This window comes from Eubalaena glacialis, chromosome 6 (assembly GCF_028564815.1).
Source record: "Eubalaena glacialis isolate mEubGla1 chromosome 6, mEubGla1.1.hap2.+ XY, whole genome shotgun sequence".
In the NCBI taxonomy this organism is placed as follows: Eukaryota; Metazoa; Chordata; class Mammalia; order Artiodactyla; family Balaenidae; genus Eubalaena; species Eubalaena glacialis.
The window spans coordinates 126,917,199-126,940,269 of NC_083721.1; the positions used below are offsets into that span (position 1 = coordinate 126,917,199).

General features: G+C 36.0%; 1 protein-coding gene across 2 annotated transcripts in view; it reads right to left on the minus strand.

The window, feature by feature from the left end:
• Positions 1 to 263: 263 nt before the first annotated feature.
• The window catches only part of RASA2 (RAS p21 protein activator 2), a 120,590-nt gene continuing 97,782 nt past the window's right edge, over positions 264 to 23,071 (minus strand). The window contains exons 18-24 of one of the 2 annotated variants that reach the window (XM_061193609.1): positions 20,319 to 20,392; positions 19,656 to 19,762; positions 4,351 to 4,433; positions 3,486 to 3,694; positions 2,720 to 2,823; positions 2,168 to 2,357; positions 264 to 675 (exon numbers count right to left, since the gene is read on the minus strand). In XM_061193609.1, the coding sequence (XP_061049592.1) occupies positions 645 to 675; positions 2,168 to 2,357; positions 2,720 to 2,823; positions 3,486 to 3,694; positions 4,351 to 4,433; positions 19,656 to 19,762; positions 20,319 to 20,392 (798 nt within the window). In that variant the 3' untranslated portion in view covers positions 264 to 644. Of the gene's footprint in view, positions 676 to 2,167; positions 2,358 to 2,719; positions 2,824 to 3,485; positions 3,695 to 4,350; positions 4,434 to 19,655; positions 19,763 to 20,318; positions 20,393 to 23,071 lie in introns of those variants that run through there. The other variant, XM_061193611.1, reaches the window with a different exon arrangement.

The window sequence follows — 23,071 nt, forward strand, 5'->3', positions numbered from 1 at the left end:
ACAACAGTACATGTTCCCTGATTTCTCCTATCTGAGTTCTGTTTGCATCATCTCTAAACAGACAAAAGATCTACCAGCTTTCAAGGATACTCTGGCAGGTTTCTAACATTTCTGTCGCTGTTCCTAATGTAATCTGTAATGACCAATGGACCAAAGGAGATTTTTTTTTTTTTTTTTTGAAGAGGGAGGGTCTAGATGAACTAAATGGAAAGCTCTGAATAGTCATGGATTGAAATATTCCAGTAAAACACAATGTTGGCAGTATAGAGCAGGCACTAATGGTAGTGAAAAGTCCACAGAACACAGAGTGTTACAAGAAGAAATGGTTTCTTGCTATGGAGGAGTTCTCCTTTTGTTACAAAGCTTCTTTAGGAAGATTCTTTCTATTAAAAAGAAGTTGCAGAAACATGGCTTTTGACACGTAAGATACGAAGGGAATCTTGGGTTTTAAATTCTCTAGGAACACATCAATACCAGGACTCCCAAACAGTTAATTTCAATTATTAAATATTAAATACAAGGTGAATGCAGGTGACAGTGAAGCCAATGTTCATTCTTAAATACTATGAACAAAATATATGATGAATTGAAAAACTCCAACAAAAATAATATTTTCCAGTTCTTCTGAGTCAATTGGTCAAACTCTAAAACGTTTTCCCAATAATTGGATTTTCCCTAGAGAAAAATAGAGAAAATAAGATGAACAAATAAAATATTTAGTACAAGAAAGATTGGTATTTTTTAACAGAGGAAAATACAGCTGGGAAAGGGGGTGTGGGTACAGGGGGAGTGTGTGTGGGTACAGGGGGAGAATACTATTTAAGAAGGATGGTCAAGCATTGACTAGGCCCTCATATGGAAACCTGCCGGGGCTCCAAGAAAACTGGATTACTACTGTTGGAAGAGAACAAAGTATACTAATGTATAAAAGACAGTATTAGGATGCTTACACTAACCTTCCTAATGTACTGAGCCTTCTATCTAGGGAGAACACAAATATTTATACCTGTCAAACTGATTTTTATTGTTTATAAAACATAATTATCAATCCACATAGGTAAAAAAAAAGTTAAAATGGCGGGGCCAAGATTCAAAGCCCCCTCATTAATCAGCTGTATGACCTTGTGCAAGACGCTTAACTTCCCTGAGCCTCGGTTTCTCTAGCTGTGAAATGGGAATATAACCCTGTTGGGCTGATGTGAGGATCAATGAGAGAGTGTGCATTGTGGCAAACACTTAGTTGCTGCTCCAAGAACCATCTCTCCCTATCTACCTCTGTGCAAATCGAAACCTGACTCTAGTGCTAGTACTGGGCAGCCCTGTGTTTCAGGGGAAGCTAGGGGTAACTCTAGACAAGGTTTCCTTCCTCTTGAGGAGGAAATAGCTTTTTCTGCCTCTGGCTGCTATTATTAAAAATGTGGGGCTCTGAACTATTGCAGCCCAGCTGTGACCATGAGGGGACAAGTTTGAGGAAGACAGAAATCATCTTGTTGAAGGTGGCTGAGCGGCTGGATCGTCCTTGATGACATTGTTGAGCTGAGCTAACCAACTACAGAAATCAGGACTTAATTTGTGAGGTTAAAAAATTTCCTATTATTTAAGCCACTTCAATTGGGATTTTCTGTTACTTGCTGCTAAAAACTATCTAACTGATGCAATGTAAAGTACTAGGCACAGTGCCCAGTGGTAAGGAGTAAGCTCCTTAATAAATATTAACTCTTGCTGCTGTTTCCACCAGTGTCCATCTGCATCTGAGATGGATCCGAAGCATCAACTATAAACTACTTCCAGCACTACGTAGCTGATTCTTTTTTTCTAGTACTTAGTATGTATAAAGGTACTGTAAGAGATAAAGAAGGAAGAGGATCAGCAAAACAAAACAAAAACAGAAAACTACTAAGTATTCAATTCAAAGATTACATTGGAATATAACATTAAAAAGTGATGACAAAGTACTGCATCAATATAATGAAATGACACCAGAACTGAAAAAGACAAAGATCCCTGTATGAGTGGCCAGGGAGATTCTTGTACAAGAGAAAGGTTCTGAGCCGGTTTTGAAAGACGAAGGTAAGCAGGAGGCCTGCACTTCAGGCGTGAGTACAGGGTAGCAGAGGCAATCTCAAACTATGTTGGCAAATGTTTTAAGTATCTTAAAAATACTTACTTGCTCCCATATTTTGCACTACTTGATCTTTTCTTCCTATACTTTTCATGAGGTTCATCTAGCTTCTCTACAACGCTTTTTATTTGTTGAATTGTCTTAAAGGTTGTTACAGAATCCTCGATTACAAAGTTAGAATAGTCATCAGGCTCTTTCTGTGGTCCTTGATAGACTGCTATAGTTCCACAAGCCTCTACAAGAAGCAATAAAATCTCTGATCAGACAACTAAATTCATTAAATGTAATTTGTATTGATAGTATAAATAAGAACTTTTCAAGGGGCTCAAGCTGGGAAGATCTCCCCTGGAAATGCATAGATAACCAAAATACATACATTTTATTAATTATGATAATCACATTTATTCAAAAACAGTATTTTTACTTGATGAATATCTATGAAAAAGGCTCCCTTTGGGAGTTTGTCAACTTTCATATAAGTAACATTTTGGTAAATCTATGAGGTATCTTTGACTTTAAGAAAATGCCAAAGCAACACTTCAGGCATTGGTAATGAAGGATCATGGTTATATAAAAGTATTTTAATTGTATAGTTACCTTCCATTTTCTGCAGCTTAAGTAAACTGAGGGTAAAAAGGGAATAAATTCTTTCTGTTTCTCTGTCTTCATCAATATCTATTTGGATGTCTGCAGGGACACCTCTATGGTAAAAATGAAATCAAAGACATTGGAAAAATATCACTTTGTTAACATGCTAAAGACTTTTGATGGTTTGAGACTGAAAATAGAACCACAGAATTTTGCAGAAGGAACCTTAGGAATCTAGTCTAATTTGACAATTAAATAAAATGGGGCCAAGAGAGGTTTGGTCATTATGAGACTCTAATCAAAAGGAAGGGAATTTTAAAGTGAAATCACTTTCATTACCTATGCTTCATCCCATTACTTTTTAAGTCTATAGCGCCAAGCCCTTCTTCCTCGGTATCTTGCTCAAGCTTGCACATCTATTTAAACATTGCCCTTTTTTTTTTTTGAACCTGTGCAACCATGATTTATTTGAGAACATTTTCACTGCCCCCAAAAGAAACCTGTATTCATTAGTACTCCCCATTCCTCCCTCCCTCTAGTCCCTCACAACCACTAATCTACTTTCTGTCTCTATAAATTTACCTATTCTGGATAATTTATGTAAATGTTATCATACAGTATATGGCCTTTGTGTCTGGCTTCTTTCACTCAGCATCTTTTCCAGGTTCATCCGTGCATGTATCAGGACTTCAATCCATTTTATGGCTGAATAATATTCCATTGTATGAATATAACACATTTAAAACATTGCTTCTTTAATCAAAAAGAAACTTACGCAGTACATGGCTTGCAGCCGAGAGCGTTTTCACTGGTCTCCAGACAGCAGAGCCAGTTTCCGTTTAGATATGCAGAGGGATGATAAGAACTGAGCCTGTTCTGATTGCATCGGCTCACCCTGCAGAGTACATCTATCCATTCATTAGCTTCCACACAATTATTTGCCTGGACATAGAGTGGTTTCTCTGTGTGTATCACTTGGAACATCTTCATAGGCAATTAAGACAAAAAGTTAGTGACAGAGTCTAAAAACCAAACACAGTACAAAACACAAAAAGGTACATAAGAGAAATCTAGTTTGCTTGGCTAGGTAACTGTTGCTCAGGTATCTTATAAACTATTATGTTTCAAGCAAGTTACTCCCTGGGACTGTCTGAATCACATGGTACTGAACGGTACAACAGAGTATAATTTTTAGAAGTCACACAAATCCAAAGGAAGGAACTATCATATAATCAGGAATAAAGGGACAGAACTTCAGATGGAGGAAAAAAGTATGAGTAAAGACAAAGCAGTGGGAAAACAGAAACAAGGAAATCATCTCGGTTGACCTGAGTGTATTGGTATGTACTGAAGGGTAGCAGAAGATAAGGTTGCAGCGACTGGTTGGGACTGTATTCTTAAAGACTTGAATGTCAAGCTGAGAAGTTTGAGAATATGCAAATATTGAGAAAAGTACCTTTAACTTAACAGGGGAGGCAGACTATATAAAGCATCAACAATAATGGACAATTTTAAGACAGATTTCTAGCCACCGATTATAAGATATTATTGATTAATAACAAATACTAAAATAAACCTCTTTTTAAATTTCCAGCTAAGTAATATATGTAGTTTAAAAAGCTTTAAATTATGTAACTTACATTTTTCTTGTTGAAAGAGCTCTCTTCCAGTTTTTCCACAGCAAGAATGTTTTTCACTGGAATCGTGTAAATTGCATCTTTGCCTAAATTATAAAAGAAGTAGGATAAAATTAAAATAATTTCCATCAGAATTATAGAGGTGAGAGGTTAACTCTATAAGGTTTAAGATCATTCTCTTGATGGTAGGTGTATAAGAAACTTACAGATTTCCAAATGGTGCATATATAAGTATCCTTTGTTTTATGGAACAAACGAATTTTGATTGTTTTCTATAATGTGACTCCCTCTTTACTTTTTTAAAAATAAAATTAAAACATTTTCAAGGAAAAATGAGGGAATAAATCTGATCTCCATGTAGAAAATAAAAATGTTATTATATTTGTAATACTAATTATGTGGGGACTGAAAATATACTTAGCAATAAAGGTCTACTCAAACCTTGCAGAGACATGGAATTTTCTTTCATGTAGTTATTAAATAAACAATGAATCTGACTGTATCTAAGGGGATTTTTCTGCTTTTCCAATCAAATATTTAATTAAGGAATTAACCCTCAAAACAATGATTTGAAATTGAAAAATTGTTCATTACTATCACATAATGGCTGGTCAGCTGACTAGAGCTACCAAATTTACTCTAAGAGATACAGGAAATAAAAGTAAAATTTTATTTGGTAGAGTGAATCATTAACCTAATTTAAGAATTTGGGGACTTCCCTGGTGGTCCTGTGGTTAAGAATCCACCTTCCAATGCAGGGGATGTGGGTTCGATCCCTGGTTGGGGAACTAAGATCCCACATGCCATGGGGCAACTAAGCCCAAGCGCCACAACTACTGAGCCTGCATGCCACAACTGGAGATCCTGTGTGCTGCAACTAAGACCCAACACAGCCAAAAATAATAAATAAAAAAATATTTTTAAAAAAAAAGAATTTGGAAATTTGAGTTTTCTAAAAGAGCTTCACAATAAGGTGGCATAAGGATACAAAACATTTCAACTTACAATTTACTTGAGAATAAACTACATTCATATAGTCATAGAAACTATAAGAAACTATAAGCAAATATATTTATGACTTTTTCTGGTCATTTTGTAATGCTGTTCTTAGAAAATCAAAGCCTTGCTTCCCCTTCCACCAAACTCTGCTTTAATGACATGTGGGTTGAAGTGCTGGAGGCTAAGACCTTTATATTTTACATTATCCATGGATTAATATATAGCTTTTTGGTCAAAGACACTAATTTGATTAATAAAAGTTTTCTTTCTTGAACAGAGAGGTTAACAGAGTATTTGCTAAGCCTGGTTCCTGATGTAAAATCTAAAATTTGTGTAATTCAAGAAGATGTGATATACAATTTTTTTTAAAAGATAAAGTCACTTAATTCAACTATCATACACTGAATATTTACTATATACCAGACACTGTCCTGTAACCACTTGGGATACAGGAGTAAACAGAACGCATAAGGCCCCTAATGAAGTTAGCATTTAGGTCTGGAAAGACTGACGAAAGACAAATATTAGGTAGAGATGAATGCTATAATGACAACAACCCAAGGCGATATGATAGAAAGTAGTTGGGAAGTTACTTTAAATTGGGCAGGTAGGGAAAACTTTTCTGTGGAAACGACATTTAAATTCAACAAATTATATATACATGGGAAAATAAGAAAAGACTATCAGCAGTCTCCTGGGAGCTAGCTACAAGATCAAATTTATGAGGAGGTGTGGGGAGGTGGGAAGGGAGTAAACTGGAAGAAGCCACAGCCCAAACCACACGTAGGAAAAGACATCTGTAAAAGGAGGACTGGTTTAGAAAAGCTTCAAGCCAGAGTCAATGGACATAGACAGTTGGCGGGGCGAGGGGGAACACACTCAGACACGTATCAGGACGACTGACTGGTACGCTGCATCTGGAACAGCTGGGTCAGTTAGGTCCTCACCGCCCCCCTCGCCCCGCCACTTTGTGCTAAGCAGCAGTCAACAGAGGCATAGCCCCAGGCTAAAGCAGTAAGGATGCGTACTGGGCTGTAAAGCAGGGCTGCCACAGGTTGTTGAAAGCATCCACGCCAGAAGACAAGCACTAGCACCCTTGCCCCTCAGCAGCTCGTCCTGTCCCTCCCTCGAAATCACTGGCTGTAAGCTACTGAACACTCAAGCAGGTAAATGGTCTGTAACACAAAGATGAGCAAATCGCCAAAAAAATCACCAAACAGATGAGGAAAATCAGCACTCTGGAGGAGACACATATACAACAAAGAGAATAACATCTGAGGAAATCGGGGGTATAATAAATGAGGGGGCAAAGGAGACATGTCTTTCGGTACCAATCTACATGGGGCACCACAGAGATTCCAGAGAATTTAAAAATTTTGCAGGAAGTTTCTATCTTTAGATTTGTTGAATACACAAAAGCATGCCCATATCCTAGAATTGCTGTTTTTGTTCATTTCTGGACAATACAGCATATGTAGAGAAAGTGCACTGCTCCAGGCACATATGATGTTATTAGAGTTAATTTCAGTTGATAATGTTAACTGGAATGAATTGCAAGGTGAATTAGTAAAATGGAAGATTTTACTGAGGACTCTCTAAATATATAGTACAAAAGGACAAAGAAACAAAGTAAAAATGTTAAGAGCCATGATGGATGAATTTAGAAGTTTTGATATCTGTCTAATAAGCATTCCAGAAACAGAATAGAAAGTGTTCAGAGTAAAATTACCAATGAAAATGTCCCAGAGATAAAGGTATAAATCTTCAGATTGAAAGGATCCATCAAGTGCTGAGCAGGATGGAAGAAAGGTAATACTTAGACACTGGGCAGTAAAATATTAGAGCCTGAAGATAAAAGAAAAGTCCTAAGAGTTTCTAGGGAGAAGAATCAAGACTAAGAATCAGAATGACATCAAAATTCTCAGCAACAAAGGAAGCTAGCAAACCATGGAGAAGTATCTTAAAAGTTCTGTGGTAAATGATTTTAAATCCGATCTAACTTATCCAAGTGTAAGGGTAAAATAGACTTTTTTTTTTAATATGCAAGGACTCAGAAAAGTTATCAGCCCTAATGCCTATCTGAAATAATTCCTTGAGGACATACTCCTGCAAAATAAGTAAGAATTCAGGAAAAAGACAAGTACGTTATATAAAACATAGTGCTGGGCAAAGAAATCAGAAAAATTGATAAGCATGGTTAGAAAAATCATTAAAACATAAAAAGGTAAAAGAAGAGAACCTCTAATGATTAGTGATGTTGAGCATCCTTTCATGTGTTTGTTGGCAATCTGGGTATCTTCTCTGGAGAAATGTCTATTTAGGTCTTCTGCTCATTTTTGGATTGGGTTGTTTGTTTTTTGATGTTGAGCTGCATGAGCTGCTTGTATATTCTGGAGATTAATCCTTTGTCAGTTGCTTCGTTTGCAAATATTTTCTCCCATTCTGAGGGTTGTCACCTCACACCGGTCAGAATGGCCATCATTAAAAAATCTACAAACAATAAATGCTGGAGAGGGTGTGGAGAAAACGGAACCCTCTTGCACTGTTGGTGGGAATGTAAATTGATACAGCCACTACGGAGAACAGTATGGAGGTTCCTTAAAAAACTAAAAATAGAACTACCATACGACCCAGCAATCCCACTACTGGGAATATACCCTGAGAAAACCATAATTCAAAAAAAGTCATGTACCACAATGTTCACTGCAGCTCTATTTACAATAGCCAGGACATGGAAGCAACCTAAGTGTCCACGGACAGATGAATGGATAAAGAAGAAAAAGAAACGAAATTGAGTTATTTGTAGTGAGGTGGTTGGACCTAGACTGCAGTGAGTCAGAAAGAGAAAAACAAATACCGTATGCTAACACATCTATATGGAATCTAAAAAAAAAAAAAAAAATGGTTCTGAAGAACCTAGGGGCAGGATAGGAATAAAGACACAGACATAGAGAATGGACTTGAGGACACGGGGAGGGGGAAGGGTAAGCTGGGACGAAGTGAGAGAATGGCATGGACATATATACACTACCAAATGTAAAATAGTGGGAAGTAGCCGCATAGCACAGGGAGATCAGCTCGGTGCTCTGTGTCCACCTAGAAGGGTGGGATAGGGAGGATGGAAGGGAGATGCAAGAGGGAGGAGATATGGGGATATATGTATACGTATACCTGATTCACTTTGTTATACAGCAGAAACTAACACACCATTGTAAAGCAATTATACTCCAATAAACATGTTAAAAAAAAAAAAAGAAACGAGAACCTAGCACTAAAATTTCAGATGACTTCATTAGGTAGACGCTAGGGAAAAATAAATTGAAAGTATGCTCATGTTCTTTCTCAGCTTGAACGGAGACTGTGATTAACTGCAGACAACAAGGTAAACATGTAAGTTTAAACCTGTCTGTTAACAATTTAAAAGTAGAAACAGGATGCCCAAATTCTCTCACTAGGTAGGACAGAATGAACATGAGTGGGACTGATTATTCCAATAAAAAGGCAGGAGAAAAACCCTCAATAAACAGAAAAGCCTAATAAACAAAAAACATAAAACAAAGTAGCAATTACAGTAATCACAATAAATGTGAGTGTATTAAATTTCCTTATTAAATAACTAAAGTCCAGTTTAGATTCAAATCATCACCTCCTCAAAAAGTTAAACATAAAGTTAGTTACCATATGACTCACTGATTCCACTCCTAAGTACATAGCCAAGAGAACTGAAGACATATGTCCACACAAAAACATATATGTGAATGTTCACAGCAGCATTATTCATAATAGTAAAAAACTGGATACAATCTAAATGTACATCAACTGATGAACTGATAAACAAAATTTGGAATATATCCAAACACAAAATATTATTCAGCCATAAAAGGAATAAAGTACTGATTCACGCCATATCATAGATGAACTTTGAAAACATTATGCGAAGTCAAAGAACCCAGTCTTACAAGGTTACATACACATTGTTTAAGTCCATTTACATGAAATGTCCAGAATAGGCAAATCCATTGAGACAGAAAGCAGATTTGTGTTTGCCAGGGGCTGGGAGAAGGAAGGAGCGAGCAGTGACTGCTAATGGGTATAGGTTTTTTTTGGGGGGGGATGAAAATGTTCTGCAACTAGTGGTGATTGCACAACTTTGTGAATACACTAAAAATGGATTGTACACTTCAAATGGGTGAATTTTATGGTTATGTGAATTATATCTCCATTAAAAAACCATTACCACCCCAAGAAAAACAGAATTCCAGCTATATATCGGTCCCAAGGAACACAGGTGAAATAAAATAACTGTGAATCTATCTTTTGATAGTAGTGTAAGGAAGCTGAGTAATTCCATTCCTTAGAAAGTAAGTATAAAACTGGGCAAATTATTAAAAACAACCACTTCAGAGCACTGGAAAACAACCAGTAAAAATCTGAGACGTGTTTACTCAACGAACAACTGCTACCGCATAGGATAAGAACTGTGCGTTTACAGTCTTCCTCCCTGAGGGTGTTTCCATAATTCCCCAGATCAGTGAAAACTCACAGCTTTACTGGCTGGAGGTTACAAATTCAGTTTAAGGGTGAGATTTTGGAAACAAGAGAGCTATAGAAAGGCTGAGATAATAAACCTGCCACATCCTTGGCTGACTGCTAAAGATGCATGTATGTGGACCATCCCAGAGAGTCTGGCAAAAGTGGAAAGCCTGGGGAGACATGTGAATTTGCTGTGCCTTTGAATGTGTTCTGATTCACAAACAGCTCAGGTGATAAAGGGTGGAAGACTTACTGGCTTCAGGTATTTGAGCACTATGCTCAAATCACTGGCTGACCACTAAACTAAGCAAGCTCAGTTGAGAGCCCTAGGGAGGTAGTTAGGATTAGGGAAAAAAAAATCTGAGTAAAGGCAACAGCAGCTATACACTGACAGAGAGAAAGATAAAAAGAGACAGACACACACACACACACACAGAACAGACGTTGCAGTCTGAGTTCTTCAGAAGAACAAACAGAATCCAGACACACTATAATGTATTACCTACAAAGCCCAGTTTTCAACTAAAAAATAAGATGTGGAAAGAAACAGGAAAAGTGTGACCCATACTTGGGAAAGAAAGAAGCCAAGTGAAACTGACTCTAAGTGGACTTAGACACTGAATTTATTCTATTAGTGAGCAAATCCACTATTATAAATATGTTCAAATAATTCAAGGAAAATATGCTAATAATGACTGAACAAATAAGGACTCTAAACAGGAAAAGTGAAACTATAAAAAGAATCAAACAGAAATTTTAGAGCTGAAAAGCACAATAAATGGAATGACAAATTCACTACATGAGCTGAAGAGAAGATTTGAGATGGTAAACGAATCAATGAATGTAAATAGAAACTATCCAATCTAAAGAACAAAGATAAAAAGGAATGAAGACAAATAAACTGAGTCTCAGAGAGACCTGTGAGACAATATAAAGCATGCCTGAGTAAGTATATTTGGAGTCCTAAGAAGGAGAGAAAATGGACAGAAAAAAAATATTTGAAGAAGTAAAAAATTTCCCAAATTAGGTGAAAAACATTAGCTTATGGTTTAAAGAAACTCAAATCCCAACAACCTCTTGAAAAATTTCAACTGCCAAGCAACACATTTTATGCCCATTATCATAACAAAAAGGAAAGAAAAAGGAGTGATGATATAAAGAATGGTAAAGTCTTACTTTAATGAAGTTCAATTTATCTTAAAAAGATGTTTAGTGCATTTGATATCCTAAGAAATCCCTGTATATTCTACAGGTGCAAAGATATTCTCTTATGTTTTCACTGAGGCCTATGATCCTCTTATCTTGAATTAAATTTTGTGTGTAGTATGAGGTAAGGTGAAGTTCATTTTCTCTTCGTTTATCCAGTTGTTCCAGCACCATCTGTTGAAAAGACTTTCCTTTCCCAACTTAACTGTCTTGACACTTTTGTCAAAACTGAATTGACCATATATATGTGTGTGTGTCTTTCTGGACTCTTCTCTGTTCACTGATCTCTCTAGCTCTTATGCCAAAATTTCAGACTTGAATTACTTAGTAATTACTAGTCTTAGTAAGTCTTAGTCCTCCAACTTTGTTCTACTTTTTCAACATTGACTCAGCCACGTTAAGTCCTTTGTTTTCCCATTGACATCAATTTTAGAATCAAATTGTCAATTTTTACCCCAAAAAACTTGGGATTTGGAGTGGGATTGTGTTAAAATCAAGATGAATTTGAGAAGTGACTTCTTAAAAAATACTGAACCTTAAAATCCACGAACATGATGTATGTCTCCTTTTATTTACATCTCCTTTATTTTATCTCAGCAATGTTTTATAATTTTCTTTAAAGTCTTATACTTATTTTTTAAAAAATGATCCTAAGTATTTTAGGTGGGTGTTCTTGAAGGGGGGGCTGCTACTGTAAACGGTATTATTTTTTAAATTTCATCTTCTAACATTTTGATGCCAGTTTATACAAATACAACTGATCTGTATATACAAATCATGTATCCCAAGATCTTGCTAAATTCACTTATCAGTTCAAACAGTTGTTGTGAAGATTCCTTAGGATTTTTTACGTAACTCCATATGTCCTTTTCTTCTTTGGGGGGATGGGGTCTTATTGCATTGTTTACAACCTCTAATACAATGCTGAAGAGAACTGATTAAAGTGCATAATCCTTGCTTTGCTCCAGATCTTAGATATGATGTTACATTTATTCTAATTACTTGTTATAGTTGGGCTTAAGCTATCATTTTGCTATTTGTTTTCTATTTGGCCCATCCGATTTTTGTTCCTCTGTTCTTCCCCTCCTGCCAAATTTATTTTTTGTGCAGGGGAGAGGAGATGGGTTATACTTTTTTTCTTTAAAGTTTTCTTCTAGAGATTAATATATACAGCCTTAACTCATTACAATCTACTTAAAATTATTCTTGTGTCACGTCACATAAAATAGATGATCCTTGCAATAATTTACTCCATCCCCTTCCTTTGTGCTACTACTGTCATATATTCTACATCTAAATTTGTTATAAACTCTATAATTCAATGTTATAAATTCTGCATTAAACAGCTGTTTTTAAAAAAATTAAGACAGACATTATTACATTTATGTACATATTTACCATTTTCAGTGCTCTTCATTCCTTCCTGTAGATCTAAGTTTCCATCTGGTGTTATGTCACTTCAGCCTGAAGAATTTCCTTTAGCATTTCATATAGTGCAAGTCTACTTAACAATTTATCTAAAGGATTATTTTCATTTTTGAAGGAAATTTTCACTAGAATTCTAAGTAGAGAGCTTTTTTCCTTCAGCACTTGAAAGACACCATTCCACAGTCTTTTGGCTTTGGTTGCTTTTTATAAGAAGTTAGCTGTCACTTGTATTGTTCTCCTGTATGTAATCTGTCTTTTGTTCCTCTGCTTTTGAGATTTCTCTCTTTATCTTTGGTTTGATTTTTTTTTTAAATTTATTTGTTTATTTATTTATTTTTGGCTGTGTTGGGTCTTCGTTTCTGTGCGAGGGCTTTCTCTAGTTGTGGCGAGCGGGGGCCACTCTTCATCGCGGTGCGTGGGCCTCTCACTATCGCGGCCTCTCTTGTTGAGGAGCATAGGCTCCAGACACGCAGGCTCGGTAGTTGTAGCTCACGGGCCCAGTTGCTCCGCGGCATGTGGGATCTTCCCAGACCAGGGCTCGAACCCATGTCCCCTGCATTGGCAGGCGGATTCTCAACCACTGCACCACAGGGGAAGCCCTGGTTTGATTATTATATGTCTAAGTGTAGTTTTCTTTGTTATTTACTATGCTTGGTGTTCACTGATCTTCTAAGATCTGTAATATAATGTTTTTCGCCAAATCTGGGAAAATATAGGCCATTATTTCTTCTAGTATTTTTTTCTGCCTCTCTCTTTCTCTATTCTTCTAGGATACCAATCATGCATATGTTAGACTGCCTGATACTGTCCCACAACTCACTAAGGTTCTGTTCATTTTTCCCAATATTTTTTCTCTGTGTTCTTTGAGTGGATAATTCTCATTGATCTGTCTTCAAGTTCACTGAATCTTTCTTCTGACATCTCCAACCTGTTGTTAAGCCCATCCAATAAACTTTTCGTTTATGATGTTGTACTTTTCAATTCCGGATTTCCATTTGATTCCTTTTTATAGTTTCTATTTTTTTCTTTTGCTGGAATTCCCCATCTCTTTAATCATGATGACTATCTTTTCCATTAAACCCTTGAAATATTTACAACAGCTTTAAAGTTCATATCTGCTAATTCCAACATGTAGATCATATAGGGGTCTGCATCTGTTAAGTGCTTTTTCTCTTGACTAGTGTCATATTTTCCTGTTTCTTCTCAAACTCGTTAATATTTCACTGTATACTGGACACTAAGAATAATACATTGTAGAGATTGTGGATTCAGTTATCTTCCCTCAAAAAGTTACATCATTAGCTGATCACTCTGAGGCTTGGTTTTAAACTTTGTTTATACGATACTTTGTTTATTCTTAATCCTAGGGCATAGTCTTTACTTCTGAACCACCGCCTTCTAAAGTTCCAAACTCTGTCTCTGAGGAGGAAAGAAGCTGAGATCTCGGCTCATCTTTTTTAATCTTTCAGTTATTGCTTTTCACTAGCCTCTCTGAAGTTCCCCCTAGCATGAGCAGTTCGAGTCAGCTGAGGATTTCAGGGGAGTTAAAGCAGATGGGAAGGCTCCTCCTTTTAATCTCCTCAATTTCTGCCTTCTCTGGCAGCCTTGAACTCTGTCCTTTTCCATTTCAAGGCAATAAAACTATGACTTTCTGGGAATTCCCTGGTGGTCCAGTGGTTAGGATTCCACACTTCCACTGCAGGGGGCATGGGTTCGATCCCTGGTTGGGGAACTAGGATCCCACATGCCATGCGGTGCGGCCAAAAAAAAAAAAAAAAAGCAAATTATGACTTTCTGTTTGAATTCTAGCCACCTCATACTGCACAGATTGGGAGTTCTCTCAGGGGGAAAAGCCAAATAAACATAAATCTCACCCAGCATGGTTCTCATCTTTCAAGGGTCAAATTCTTCAGAGAGTTGTTTTATATATTCTGGCCAAAGTTTTTAGTTGTTATCTATGAGAGAGTTAGTCTAGTACAAGCTTCTTTACTATTACCAGAACTCCCATGTCTATTTTTAAAAAGGCAACTTCATCAGTCTACTTGTGTAAGCCCAAATCCCTGGCATTATCCTTGACTTTCTCTTACTCTTGATATCCAACCCTATAGCAAATCTTGTGAATACTATCTTTAAAATAGATCAAAGATGTGATCTATTTTTACAACCTCCATTGCTACTAACAGGTCCAAGCCATTATCTTGTCTCCCCTGAATCAGTGCAGTAGCTTCTTACTTGGTCTCCTTGCCCGCTTCAGTCTAATATCCACACAGCACTCCACATGGCAAGGGAGATCAATCCTATCAAAACATAATTCAAATGATATCATTCCTTTGCTTAACACTCTCCAGTGCCCTGCCATCTTATTCAAACTCTTCCAATGATCCACAAGCCCTATAATATCTAGCTCCTCCATGGTCTTTTTGATCTCAGTTCCTGTGACTACCCCCTCATTCATTTTTTTTTATAGTCACAAATGCGTTCTCTTGTCTCCTGAATACTCCAGGTGTACTTGTTTCAGGGCCTTTGTACCAGCTGCTGTTAGCTATGTCTGCGTCACTACTACCTCAAATTTATCCACATAGCTCACTCCCTCACCCTCAAGTCTGTGCTCAAATGTCACTTTCTCAGTGAAGCCTTCCCTGACTAGACTTTTTAATATTGCAACTCTCCTGAGTTCTCTATTCCCCTTTCCTGCTTTATTTTTGTCCATCTCATTTATAATCATCCCATATAGTATAAAATTCTTTTGTTTGTTTGTTTACTGTCGATCACTACTAAACTATAAGATCCATGGGGGTAAGGATTTTGGTATGTTTTGTTCACCACTGTTTTCTCCAGAGCTTGGAACAAAATCTGGCACACAGCAGGCACCCAATAAAATATCTGTTGAATATAATGCACAGACAAATCAATGGTGTTCTTTAGTTATTAAAGAAAAAAATACTGCAGAGCCCTGTCTATGAAAATATGAGCAGGTAAAAACCAAGTCAACCTAAATGTATTGAGATGTATGTTTAAAACATCATGGAAACTTCTTTTATATTGTCCATAGGTTATATGAGCTAGAACACTGATATCATATGGAAGTTGTGTAGGCTGGATGTATGTACCTGTGTATAACAGGTCATCCAAAAGTAGACAATATCTAATCAAGTTTGGAGAACACAAATGGAATTTCAGAGATGAATTTGTTAATAACCTATTATTTAAAAAAATAACCTATTAGTAGTAAGCTTGGCAGAAATTTTAGAAACCCAGAGCAGTGGTTCTTAATGTATTCAGATAACAGCATATCTGGAAAACATGGTGTCCTCTGAAGAAAACCACTTATTAAAAATTAATAAATGCCTTAATGAAGGAAGTAAAAACATGGTCCTTACCACTGAGGATTTTAAAAAACTAGGGCAAGAGATAGATAAAAGTAATGACCACACAGTGTGACATAAGTTATCACTAATGTGCTAAAGAAACATAGTAAGAGAATACTCAACTGAGGTGGCCAGAAGCTTTATGAAAACGACTTCCAGAAAGAGCTGACACTTGTTCTGAGGGTTAAAGGACAACAGATTACACAGGTAAAGAAGGAAAGAAAGGGATTTCTAGATAGAGCAACTGCAAAAGCATGAATGTAAAAGAGCACAACTGAAAGGAGCTTCAGGAGTCAGTCTGGCAAAGTGACACATGGAGAATGCAAAAGATGAGGCTGGATGAGACAGGAAAAGGCTGGAACATCAATAACTCATTTGATTCCAGCATACAACTAGGAGAACTTTTACTTGTAGAAGATGACCACGTTATAGTGGATCAATATAAAATCATAATCACACTCAGATCCATAAGAAACTGTCAAGGTAATCGTGACTGATAGCTGACTGAATGCCCTATGATATTCATTTGCCACATGTTAATTTAGTGATATTGAAGATTAATTGCTTACTATTACTAAGTGGGCATCAAAATTTAATAACTTATTTGAGAAAAACCCTTAAAATTGAGAAAATTCTATTAATTACTTTTCCAGTAAACAGGAAAGCTATTATTTGATTCTAAGTGGTAGAAATACTTGATTCAGAATACTGGTGTTCAGTAGGAGGAAAGAGTGACTCAATGATTTAAAGCTATGTTACAGAGTATTTGGGAGGTGCTCTTTCAGACACCAAAGTCATAAAGTGTAATAAGAGACTAATTACTTAGCAGTCTTAGCTATGCAAAAAACTGCAAGGGAACAGGAAGTAAGCAAAACATTTGCTGAACAACCAAAGAGAGAATCCAAAGCCTATGTATTTTATTCACAGAGGAAAGTCCTGAAATCGTCAATCAAGGCCTTTTAATCTTATGCATAATTTTAACAAACACAGTACCTACATCCTCACTCATAGTATATTAGCAGTAAAAATTGGAAGTAGGGGATAAGAGGTGGGAGTGAGATGTTACATTATTGTTCACTGACAGCACAAGAAATTTAAGGTGACAGCCTGAACACAGAGGGGATAATGAAAAACTGTATAAAGCAAACACAGGAACACAAAAAAGCACAGCAGTCCAAGGCATGTAGCTGGGAAGTAAACAGCTGCACACACCCATAAGCAGCCCAGAAAACATCACTAAATCAGAGTACTATATAATAATTATCAATGACAGCCCCAAGCCATCTAGAAAATGTTAACTTACGTTCAATGAACTCTTTTTTAGAAGGCAGGGAAGCATGTAATACATTTTGGAAAAATCCAACAAAATAGTTAAAACAAAAAGCATGGATGCTTAAAACTGTACGCTTTGGTAAATAATCTTGAAACTTCATATAATAGAGCTCATTCCTCCAATGCCATTCCAACATGTTAAATTTCTTAAGGCCTGAAAATAATGTAACTTCTAATGTGTCTATTTTATACCTTAGAGCAGTCTAATCATTCTAGAGAATTTTATCATCATAAGATCACTGGATAGAACAGAAGTTTTTGAGAACTGTGCATGGACTCTGGGACTATGAACTCCCTGAAATTATATGCAAGATTTTGTGTCTATATTTGTTCATGTATTTTTCTAGAGGAAAAGGGTCCAAAGCTATCATCTGATTCCTAAAGTCTTAAGCCAAAGAAGACTTCAGAATGTTGGTTTAGATCAGAAAATACTTTAAATGAGGAGAAAATAGCCAACTTATTCACAGAGAATGACTAACTTACCTTAAATTTTATTTCAGTGTACTGCTGATATAAACATAATTAGCATATTATGCCAGCTATTTTAAAAATGGTGCTATATATGTGAGAGCATTTATATAGTATTCAACATAAACTGTAACTTCTAAAACATTAAAAATATGCTTAGCTTAAAGAATGCTGTCTGGAAGGGCAAGTATGTAGCTGACTGATCCTTAGTCATTGGAATATTTATATTCCACAACAAATTATCTGCGTGCCTAAAAATATAGTGCATTTGGCCTCTTATGTCTTACTAATATATTTGGACATATGTAGTCATTCTGGCTAAGGATCCTAAGGAATTATGAAACAAAAAAATTTCTTTTCACTTCACTCTTCGAGAGTCTCCACTGAAGCACTCTGCTTAATTGAGTCTACATTCTCTTGAAAGTATCTTATGTCTGGTGTTTGTTTTATCATTTCAGAATCTATACCAGAAGTTCTCTTAACAGATCTTTACCTAACAAACAGATTTGTCAGATTAACCAAGACTCTCCATTTCCTCTGTAGAACTTACTGAATGATGCTCATGGGATGCTGAATGCTTGTGGCTGCTAGGGTACTAACTATTAAGCTTGTACCCTTCTGTTTCCATTGGTTAGGCTGTTTTGATTACCAAGTCCATTGGGTTTGCTCCCAGACATATTTATGCCGTTTTTCCATGGTGTAATTATAATTTACTTAAACATTATGTAAAGTGACAAAATAAGTGCCGCCTACCAAGAGGCATATATTTATTTGAAAATCAGGCAAACACTCTGAAAAGCTTTTCAAAAAAGGAGACCAACACCCACACAAATAAAGTTGATTTATATGGGTGTGAGACAGCTGCAAAAACTTAGGGTGACTATCATGACACTCTAAAAGGATTCTATAATTGGACTACTTTTCAAGTATTTAAGTTCTAGCTTCACTTTAGAGAAATCAACCTGAAAACTGATGCATTAGGGTTATGTTTGCACAAGAAAGACAGAGGGGAAATCTAATCTATAGATCCATATTCAAAGAAAAGATCTTGGCTATCGTAAGACTGCTAAACAAACATATAAATATTTAAGGTATGAATGCATCTTTTTGTTTGTTTTTCAGTGATTCTTGCTTTAACTGACCTTTCTGGTTAAGTGAACAACTTTGGATCCTGACCACTTTGAACAGAAGGAATTTTACTGTATGTGATCTATGATCTAGATACTAAATTCTTGCTAAGGTATCAGAAACTAGTGGCCTTCTATGGATAATGCTTTACCCCCAAAGGAATAAACTTAAAAGGTAGAGATTTTAAGCACTATGTCAGTCCACTGAGGGACAAACTTTGCCTCTCTGAAGCCCTCAAATCACACTGAAGGAAGATGGCTCTCTTTACCCAAACAGATAGCCAATTTGTGCCTTTTCAGGGGGCAAATTACCAGAATTTTCATCTTGGAGTTAGCTTGGCAATAGTCTAGAATGAATCTTTTAACTGAATAGGAATCACAGCCTATGGTATGACTGTGGGAACTTTTGGCAAACCATTGAAACACTCTCATTTACTAGAAACTGATTCTTACCAATTTGACTCTGGAGGTTAAAATTCTGAGTTTTAAAATATCTGTTGTTTCTTACAGATTGATTACAAAAACAGGGATTTACCAGGGATTTTTAGAAAACAGAGCATACTGTAGGAACACCATTTTTAGTAACACAAGACATTCAAAGTGAGAGAAAAAGTGTAATTTACATGGTGTTACTTGTCAAATATTTATTACATTTTTAGTGTGTGTACATCACTGTGAGAAACCATGAACTACAGTAACATTAGTACTACAGTAGTAACATTACATATTAGTATGTAACATTACATATACAGTAACATTAGTAAAAACTAGTCACATTAAGCAGCAGAAAAAGAAATCTTCCGTGGGGATCAGGAAAAGCCCCACAATAGAGCATACACACAACTACCTGGCTGCTTGTGGTAGGTGAGCTCTCTGCTTGTTAAGCAGAACCACCGTTTCTTGAAATTCTTTTTTCCAATCCGAGTTCTTCCCTGAGCTCTTTTATACATCTCACTGCCAAAACAACAGATGTAAACATTTAGCTACAAATATTAAAATAATTAATCCAAAACAAAGAATTATCCTTTAATTTTAAATGACATGAAGAGCTGTCAAAGACTATATTAAGTTTATGAAAATGTCTTTGCCATCTATAACTCCTGCATTTATTTTGGCCATAGTAAGGGAATAAAGTCCTTAAATAATTTGGTATTTACAACTGTACTATCCAGAACTAAAAAGGCCAAGTGAGTAATTTTCCCCTTTAACTTCCAATGAAAACAACGCTACTTTAAGACTGAATAATGCTGTTACTTTTTTCAAAGTACTACTCTACCACCCATAATCTCATTATATTTGCAAAACAACTATAGCAGTGTATGGACAAGAAGTCATGCCCGTCTGGCATGAAGTTTATAGGATAGTGAGGGTGACTTACCTGACTGATGTTACTTAGGCAGTTTTAGCACAGAATAAAGCCCAGATTTCCTCACTCCTGGACCCATGCTCTTTGTACTTACTTAATGTCTATACTGAAATATGACTTTAAAATCTAATTTCATTAAATTACCCTTCTTTCAGGTGCACAGGCTCACTGGTACCACTGGACACTTTAGTTTCAGTAGACGAAATTTCATCCAAGAACTAAATGGGGAAAGGGGCAAATATTACACTTTGTGATAAGGTACATCATAAATTCAGTTTATCAATGTCGCTGATAGATAATATCGTTAAGTTCTTCATTATTAAGGAATAAAGCAAAATACGTATTTAATTGTAGAGGAAGTCCCTAATTTACATATGACAGGTATTCTAAAAGTTTATTGTTAAGTTACTTAAAACCCAGAATATATGTCCCTGTAGAAATAATTCAACCCACACTTCCTTAACTGCAACTCTGAAATCTAAAAAGCTCTGAGTACAAAGAGTTTTTTGGTTTGCTTTTGATTTACAGTAAACTCATTTACAGTAACTTAACCTGAACTGGTGAAAGGCTACTTATAGCCTGTATTTATCCTACTTAGTGTGAATATTCACTAATGTGCTACATAAACATTACTGTGTGACACACTTGGGATATTATATAATATATAGCATATACCTATTATCTTTCAAAACTTTGAAAAACTGAATTCTGAAATACTTCCGTTCCCAAAGATTTCAGATACAGGATTGTGAACCTATACTGTGGGTCAGGAATTGTCAAACTATAGCTCAGCAGGCCAAATTCAACCCGTTTTTGTAAGGCCCACAAGAACAGTTTTTAAATTTTTAAAGGGTTGTCAAAACAAAAACAAAGAAAAATATGTGGCAGTCCCCTTATGCAGCCATCAAAGCCTAAAGTATTTACTCACTGGCCCTTTACAGAAGAGTTTGCTGACTTTCATCATATATAATTGACTTTAGCCCTGAGAGCTAGTATTTCAGTTATGACTAAAGTGTAATTGGGTTCTTTGGAATAGACTGAAAATCTAATAACCATTTAGAAACTTCCCATGGAAAATGTGGGAATGTGGTGGCTCAAGAAAATTTGAAGTACCCAAAACTAGCAATGGCAAACTACCCAGTGAAAAGCATTTAAGCTTCAAGAATATGCTACCTCAACTGGTCAAGAGATTCCTAACATGTGGCCTTCTCTTCATGGGAGAGGGAAATTAGTAGTTCAGGAACAATTCCTGTTCTTAGAGAGGAATCCTATTTTGCCCCATAAATGAACTATTTATTTGTTTAGTCCTTATTTTTTCCTTTATACTTTTCTATGTTGTCCCGCTTAGGGTTTAAAACAAAAACAAAGTACATTCCAATAAGGATGACATTGAGGCACCAGTGAATAATCTAAAGTAGAGTTTGTGGGCACAGTCATTTTCTCCTAAGACTGGCTGTAGATTGCCCACCAGAACCTCCACTTGTGGGATTTTCCAGTGGAATGTTTACTTCTAGTTTGCTGGAAGAAATCTTGGTAACTGAAAGAACAAGAACAGAGTTTCTTTTGAATTATATATGGGTGACACAGAACAAGTATCCAAGGAAACTAAAGAAATGTCCTATTACATCTTCAGTTCTCACAGATCAACCATCCACTAATGGAGCGTGAAAAGAGTTATTTGAATATTTCATTTCTTAATATTTGCCTGTGGGCACTAATTTTCTTATTTGATAAATATTTATTATTTATTTATGGTAATTATTAAATTTATTATTTATTTGTTATATTGTTAAGGAATATGAGGTAAATCCACTTATATAAGGTGAAAGAAAACATAATAATTAAGATGGACTATAGGCAGGGTAAATATAGGCCTCAATTTGCTCAGGGCCATCCTTGTCTACAACTTTGGTCCCCTCATAATCAAAGTACTCCTTTTCACTCTTGAAAACTTTGTAGTTTTGGACACTAAATTATATGGTCAGCCTGTTTACAGACCTATTCAGGTTATTTTTCCTAAACTTTGTGGAAATAGTATAGGATTCAGAATTATAAACTATTTTCTTCTGGAGCAGTGATCAATGTCACTAGTGAGAACACCACTAATTGAGAAATTGGGTTTCATAAGCTTTTGTACTTTCTAGCACTGCACATATCTAGACTACTAAATAATAAAGAAAATTCATATATTAGGGCAAAATATCCTATGTAAATGTGAGACAGGAGATGTACTACAGTGATAGTGCATGAGAATGTGAGTGGGTGACTCAGAGCAGATCAGGAGCAGACTAAACTCCTGGCACCCTTAAATACTTTCTCCACTGACATTACCAACTATACACATTCCGATCGTATCAGGAAAAAGAAATCAGATGCTGCCATAGCCTAGGTCATAAAAAATGGAAAAACAACCCCAAAACAAAAGACAGAACATCATAATCTTGCCAACAAAAGTCTGCCTACACTGTCCCACAAACTGTTTCAACAATGTCCTGAGAATAAAAGGGCAGCTTTTTCTTTGCCTATTCTTTTGAGAGACTTTCTCCTCAAAAGCATTCAATGGTTGCTTAAAAAAAATTTTTTTTTTGGTTGAACTTGCGCTATTATTCAAGATGAAAAAAATCCAACTGGCTTTAATTTTTTAAATTATCACTTTCATTTACGAGTCCCTGTAAGAAATTTAAAAGTACACATAAAAAAATACAAACAAAATATACTCCTGGCAGTCACCTGTGAATCATGCTACAGAAATTGAATGCAATCTTTAAAATCTAACCATGTTAATTTAGATTCATTAAGTTAGAATTGTGATAAATAAGATACAGTACTTTCTTCAAGCTAAGTTTAGATGTACTTCAAAATAACTTTTCTTTACAAATTTTTAGGGTTTTGTAACA